This window comes from Terrapene carolina, unplaced genomic scaffold (assembly GCF_002925995.2).
Source record: "Terrapene carolina triunguis isolate 2854851 unplaced genomic scaffold, T_m_triunguis-2.0 Scaffold58, whole genome shotgun sequence".
Lineage (NCBI taxonomy): Eukaryota > Metazoa > Chordata > Testudines > Emydidae > Terrapene > Terrapene triunguis.
In genome coordinates this window covers 4,895,738-4,902,712 of record NW_020664409.1, presented here as the reverse complement: position 1 = coordinate 4,902,712, position 6,975 = coordinate 4,895,738, and the positions used below count along the sequence as shown (strand labels likewise).

General features: G+C 38.9%; 1 protein-coding gene across 2 annotated transcripts in view; it reads right to left on the bottom strand.

Annotated features, from left to right (window-relative positions):
• Positions 1-1,020: 1,020 nt before the first annotated feature.
• The window catches only part of NUP153 (nucleoporin 153), a 65,650-nt gene continuing 59,695 nt past the window's right edge, over positions 1,021-6,975 (bottom strand). For both annotated transcript variants that reach the window (XM_024200764.1, XM_024200765.1), the window contains exons 20-22: positions 5,105-5,395; positions 3,985-4,144; positions 1,021-3,379 (exon numbers count right to left, since the gene is read on the bottom strand). In XM_024200764.1, the coding sequence (XP_024056532.1) occupies positions 3,295-3,379; positions 3,985-4,144; positions 5,105-5,395 (536 nt within the window). In that variant the 3' untranslated portion in view covers positions 1,021-3,294. The remainder of the gene's footprint in view (positions 3,380-3,984; positions 4,145-5,104; positions 5,396-6,975) is intronic.

The window sequence follows — 6,975 nt, the reverse complement described above, 5'->3', positions numbered from 1 at the left end:
AAAAGTGCACTTTTGTTGGCAAACTGTCCACACTAGGAGTGCTTTGCCAATGTGGGATGCTGATAGCTATTCCAGCAAAGCCTTCCAAATATAGAGCTGGCTTTAATAAAGTAGTGGGACCTTGCTGCATCCTCAGTGTTATTTTGTAGTTTGACCAAAGTCACTTGAGGTTAGCTAATGTGTGGTAATAGCTCAAGTGTAGACAGTGTAAACTAACTGCACTGAAGGCAGTTGAACCCTTGAAATAGGTAATTACTGCTTTCAAAGGTGATCAGTACAGTAGTAGTGAAGTAGGTGAGCTGCCCCTCCCAAGTTTCCAACTGTTCCCATCACCTGTACAGCTCCACCAAGGGAAGCCCTACTGGAAACAGACCAGCATAATTTTTATTAAGTCTTCTGATGTTGCTTAGAGCAATGGAGCTAGGTGAGACTACTACAGACCTACACCTGGTCTCCACTAGGCTTTTACAGCAAGATAAGATAGATGTCTCTGTCAAAAAAACCAACCCCAACCCCCATTTTGGAAGTGAAGAGAAACTTGAGGTTCCAGCAGTCAAACTTCTGAAATGAAGCAGCTAAGAGTGTGACTAAGTTCCCTTTTTCAGAGATGACTAGCACATTTAACTACAAAGCTGTTTTCAGTTTTAAAAATATAATTTGTTAAGTGATTACGGCCACACTTAGCCATCAAAACACCTAACTTTTAAAATTTTTAATACTAGCTTGTGCTTTAGTAATTCTAATAGGCTAGAACAGGGGTCGGCAACCTTTCAGAAGTGGTGTGCCGAGTCTTCATTTATTCATTCTAATTTAAGGTTTTGTGTGCCAGTAATACATTTTAACCTTTTTAGACAGTCTCTTTCTATAAGTCTATAATATATAACTAAACTATTGTTGTGTGTAAAGTAAATAAGGGTTTTAAAATGTTTAAGAAGCTTCATTTAAAATTAAATTAAAATGCAGAGCCCCCGGACTGGTGGCCAGGACCCAGGCAATGTGAGTGCCACTGAAAATCAGCTTGTGTGCCGCCTTTGGCACACGTGCCATAGGTTGCCTACCCCTGGGCTAGAACATTATGTAAAATGTTCAATGCTTTGATGAAAGTTAAGTGAGGAGTCTTCCTTGGAGTAGGCTTTGGATTTGTCTACACCAGAGAAGTTTGAAGTGTTAACCACATGTAGCTCCTCCGCCCATGTAACATAACTTAGATTATTAACACAGTAGAATGGATACCTGGGTTCCAGCAAATTCATGTTTCTGAACATCCAGTTGGATAAACCTCTAAATGGATGTGTGGCAGATGCTGCTGCATACCATGCAACCTCTAAACCACCCTCATCCCAACAGACCAGTAACAATCTGAGGAAGCTTGTTTCCTCAGGGAAATGGATGCTCTTGTCAAGGTACACATAAGTAAGGAGGCATTCCTGGAACTATGTAATGCAACCACTGGTGTTTGTCCCACCAGTCTGTTTCTGGACCATAAACAATTAGCACTCCATGGGGTCAACAATCTTGGCAGCAGAGGTGGGTGTCTGACCATTCCTCAGTGAGCTCTGAGATCAGCTTGTCTTACACCAGCTCACTGCAGGTACTGCTAGAACACTTACTGCTGCCTCAGAAGTTTTAATCAATACAGTGGAAGCCACTCGAACAGATGACCTGGTGGTAGGGATTTTAGAATTTCTCTAAAATTATTCTAGGTTCAGAGGCTTTGTAACATCTTCACTAGAGTCTCACAGACCACCATCCCTTCTCCTATTTGCAATCACTTAAGAGCCCCATGACAATTACACGTGCTTACATGGAATACTAGGAAAATATTTAACAGCTGGGAACAATGACAAGAAGTCAGCCAGGTCACCCGCAAGTGCTTTGCAGTTTGACACACTGTAGGCCTCAGGCCCATGTGCTACAGCTCTTTTTTGTTGGTTTTCAGTGCTGTTGAACTCCAAGCAGCAGCACTTTTAATTAAATCAAGTAAAATACGAGTACAAGCAAATATTATGGTTAGGTGCATTTATTTTGATTTTTAAAAGTATGTAAATGTATATGCAAGTTAGGTGCAGCCCTCAGGCTCTAGGTAAGTAGCCAGTTACAGCCCCTCTGGGTTGAGAAGTTTGGACATCCCCTTGTTTAGAGGATCCATTAAATCACAGAGCACACATTTATACCAATCTCAGTATTTCTGTTGAAAGCAGAAATGTTGCAGGGAGGTCTGAGCTCTATTCTGATGGACACAATGCTTAATCTTACAGATAGGTTTCATTGTGAGTTAAAACTACAACAAACAATATTTCATAATTTTTATTGATGGCATTTATCCCATGGTTTAACATGTTAATTATACTGTAATAAACATGGCTTTAATATTAAACTTTTCCTTATTATCCAAAGTCACCACAGTCCATTTCTGTAAATATAAAAATATATACTTAATACTTTGTACAATACTGGTTTTTGGTCCAAACAAAAATGGATCAGAAAAGCCAATAAACTCACTTTAAGAATTCCCAATTTTATTTAAAGATTTTCCAAATGGATTTAGGCAACTTTGAATAATGGGATTTACATAATAAAATCTGAGACAATACTAAACAAAAATTGCCATAACACAAAATTAAAATTTCAAGTTCACAGATTTGTTATGCCAAAAAAGAGAAACAAAAATGTATTTACACTTTTTCATAATAAAATAACAAAAAGGCGAGACAGGTGATAAAGAGCTGTAAGAATGAAAATATAGAAATAGCATATAATTATTAAATGGAGAACTACAGATCTAACAAGTCCTTAGCAGGGACCATCCTTTAATCAGTCTTCCTCTATCAGAAAATTTTAGTGCACAATACACCCAACTCACTCACTTCACACATACACCAGCACAAACTCAGCATAGAAATCATTCATTATCAACATTCTCTACTCTATACAGAATCCCTTCACTGATATAATTACAATTTTGAGGCGTCAGTAAACGCAAATGAGCGCACATAGTGGTGCAGATGAAGAGGTATTATACAAAGCTATTTGCTGTACGGGCTATATTCATGTCTATAGCCAGACCATGCCAAGTCTGAATAAAGAAATTGCTGGATTCTAAAATAGTTTTGCTTGAGAACCTTCCTGTTGCCAACTCTACTTCTTACCAGAAAAACTAAATGGGGAAAAAGACAGCAGAGTTTTGAATTTCTTTAGGCAGATCTGACTTCAGCTAAACCCAGCATGAGGTACAATCCAATAAGTGCAGGGCACCAGCTGTTGTGAAAGTTGCTGTCTAACAACCACTGACAATTATTTTCTACGTCTAACTGCAGTCTTTATCTTCCGCCCAGAAACTGAAGATCCAGAAGCAGAGAAAATATTTTTCCCGTTAGACCTGTCAAAAAGAATTCAGAAGTAGTCAAAAGTCTAGCATGCTGCCACTGCAAATCTCAGGATTTTTCTGGAATAATTTAAAATAACCATCTGCAATAGTATGTATTCTGTCAGCAATTAGCCAGGCTCACAAGTCATAAAATCCAAAGCAAGAGAAGGATTCCAGAAACAAAATAAGCATCCACGTTTGCTGTATTACAGTACAGAACACAGAACAAGATGAATAAGTAGCTGGCTTAAAAGTAGATGCAAGGTCTGCAAACATGAAAGGTGGCCTAATTTTCATGCATAAAAGTGATTCTGTGCCTCACTTCAGACACTTTAAAAAGAACCTGATCTTCAGAGGACGGATGCTCAACATCTGAAAATCAGGCCCCCTTAAGATGATGTCAGATTTGGCACCCAAAACCACTAGTCGGTCACTTTTAACATAATTCTAAGTATTTATATGGAGGTCATTGTTCATAGATGTTCTTGTGAACACCTAAAGTAATCATGTAAATGAAGATTGATTTGGGAGTTAGAAGCTGCACATACTCAACACTATGAATTAGGATCCTTATTCCTCCCCCCACCACCCTTTTAGTCACTTAAAGATATTCTTACCCCATTGCAAATGCTGAAGTCGGGTTAAATGGAAATCCTGAAGAGCCAGAAGGCTGGGTTGGTGGCGCTGGTGCACCAGGATTTCCACCAAAAGTAAACACTCCTGGGCTATTACTTGTGAAGCTGAAATTATCACTACGTCCGAACTGGAATACAGCACCTAAAAAAAGACAAAGTCTACGTTTAAAACCTCCAATGCACACACACACAAAAATCACATTTCTTCCCCTTTGCCATTCTACCATATAAATTTGTGTCACAACAAGACTACAGGCTTCCCTAAAGCAGTGATACCAAAGTAGCTATTGCTGTAACTAACCTAAAATCTACACTAAAAATATTAACTCATTTAAGTTGGGCAACTTCATGGTGGACGGACTTTAAGCCAACAGCTACTTCAGCATTGCTGATTCAGATAGAAGGTGATGGCCCTGTGAATGCAGCAGCTTTTAATATGTGCAGCACACACAAAGACAAGGAAGCTGGGAAATTTTCCCCTTTAATAACAAATATGCATTCTATTCTGAGAAAATACTACGTACGCTACCATAATCAAAACAATAATAAACTACAGTGACAGAAGAGGATCCTCACGAGTGCAGGGCCTTGTCCAGGCTTAGACTATATTAATCTTCAAGTCACATTGCCTTCAACCTCATGGTGTGAGTTTCATATATTTCATACTGTGTTTTTCTAAGATTTGTCAATTTTAACACTAACATTCTTGAAAGAGAATAAACACACAAACCACTGATGTGCTTGCAACCTTAATTTCACCCTAATGAATTTTGTGGGGAAGTTTCTGATGAAGGTGGGGGCTAACATCTGACCTCTAGGAACGAGGCAAATTACTGAATAATTCTGTTAATGGACATTACAAGTTATAGTAATCAGATTCTATTTCTTATCTGTAATAAAGTGTTTAATATGCACTATGTTTGAGAGAGGAGATTGTTTTATTTTTTAATTTATTCCTTAAAAGTTGTAGCGTTTTACCAAAAGCTGGCAAGAAATCCCACGTAGCCTTATTACTTATTGAACATTTAAGGAGAATTCATCCTAGAAACAATCTACATCTTGAGACCAAAATAGATGTCAGACATGAAGGGCTTGCACTCACCGGAATTAGGTGTTGTACCGGAGCCAAAACCAGGCTGTTGGCTTGCTTGCTGTCCAAACACAGGAGGCTGACTACTGCTTGACACAGACCCGAAGGCTGGAGGTGCAGGCTGAGAGCCAGCTGAAAATAATGAAGTTGATGATAGTGATCCAAAAGTTGGAGCATTTGGCTGGCTGGCACCTTGACTTTGACCAAATGTTGGTGTCTGGCTGGCACCAAATGCTGGTGTCTGGCTGGGACCAGCAGCAGGTGCTGAAGACCCAGAGCCAAACACAAATGAAGAGGAAGAACCTAGAAAAGCAAGGAAGCAGACCAGAAACTTAAGTATTGCATTCAGTTTTTTCGCAAGGACAAAACTAACTCAAGAAGGCTTTCATTTTTAAAGCATCGTCTTTCAGGATTAACAACCAAATGCTACAAAAGAAATCTGAAGTGGCTGAAATAACCCCTACAACAACTGGAGTACATAAAACAGAAAGTAGCAATTCAAGCACAGAAAAAAAGTGCAATTGGTACCATTATATTAAACATGAAAATTAATGTGGAAAACAGCACATTTACTCTGCATAAAGGGTTACTGTCAATTTTTTAAAAAGAGAATTTTACTCCTGGCCTAAATACCTGTAAATTGCATTTCATACTTAACATGAAATGGTCACTATATAAAGTAAATTGTTCAACACAAACACCACAATTATCTGATCTAATAGCAGGTACACACTAATGGTGAATTTTTATTCATATAGTTGTTAAGAGTTGTTTGTGTCACATCAAGCCAATAACGAGGGCAGTTTGCAAACTTTTATTTACATTTATCAGTTTTAGTAACTTTTCTGTCAGACATTTTAAGTGTGGTTCTACTCCTGTCTAGAAGTGGCGGGGTGAGGGTGCCCACGTTTATTGTCTTAATGATTCCATGTCAAATGTGCTCAATAAGGTTTGGGTTTTTTCCAATAACTGTGAGCCCACAAACTCAACCTGAGATCTGAGTTAAGCTGGGTTCCTTCCTGCTGCAGTCAGAGCTGACTCACCAGTAATGTAAGTCCTGCAGGCCAAATTAGGCCTCCAATGACAATCTCACTTTCTTCAAATTGTGCATAATTTCACAATAATTAGAATTCAGTAAAACAATTCTACTGATGATCCATAGGAGAAATAGCCCTACCTCGCTCACTCGCCTAGCTGCCTTTGCTCTGCTGTGCTAACAGAAATAAAATGCAGTAGAGAAACATATAACTGACATCCAGTAATAACCGAACGCACAGGGAACACATCTGCCAAGTAGAAGGTATCACTATTTCAATGACTTCTCATTTCGTCTAACGACATTTCAGGCAGCACTTACACAACTGAGAAAAAGAGCATGGTCTACTGCACTATAACTTGGAATGAAGGAAAACAGATTTGTTTAACTGCACATACAATTTTGGATTTCTGCATTAGAAATAATAGCAAATTCATATCATGTCATTTTTGTCTCAGATTCAGTGCAATTTATTCAAAGTGACACGCTGGTTTGCTGGCAAAGAAGCTGTAATTCAGAGTTAGGATATTATTTGTTCTTAAAAAATGTGGAATTCTTCATATGGCAATTCCAGATCCAAACTCTGAACTGTTGCTTCTGGCACAAAGAGTTCCTGAACATAACTTCTGGGGTTATGAGGGTTGGAGACAACCAAATTTAAATTCTGCTTCTTAATAGAAAGAACAACAAAATAAATTTTACTTAAATAGGGTTACCATATTTAAAAAATAAAAAAAGAGGACACTCCACGGGCCCTGGCCCCGCCCCTTTCCCCACCCCTGGCCCCGTCCCAACTCCGCCCCTTCCCCAAAGTCCCCGCCCTAACTCCCCCTCCTCCCTCCCAGCC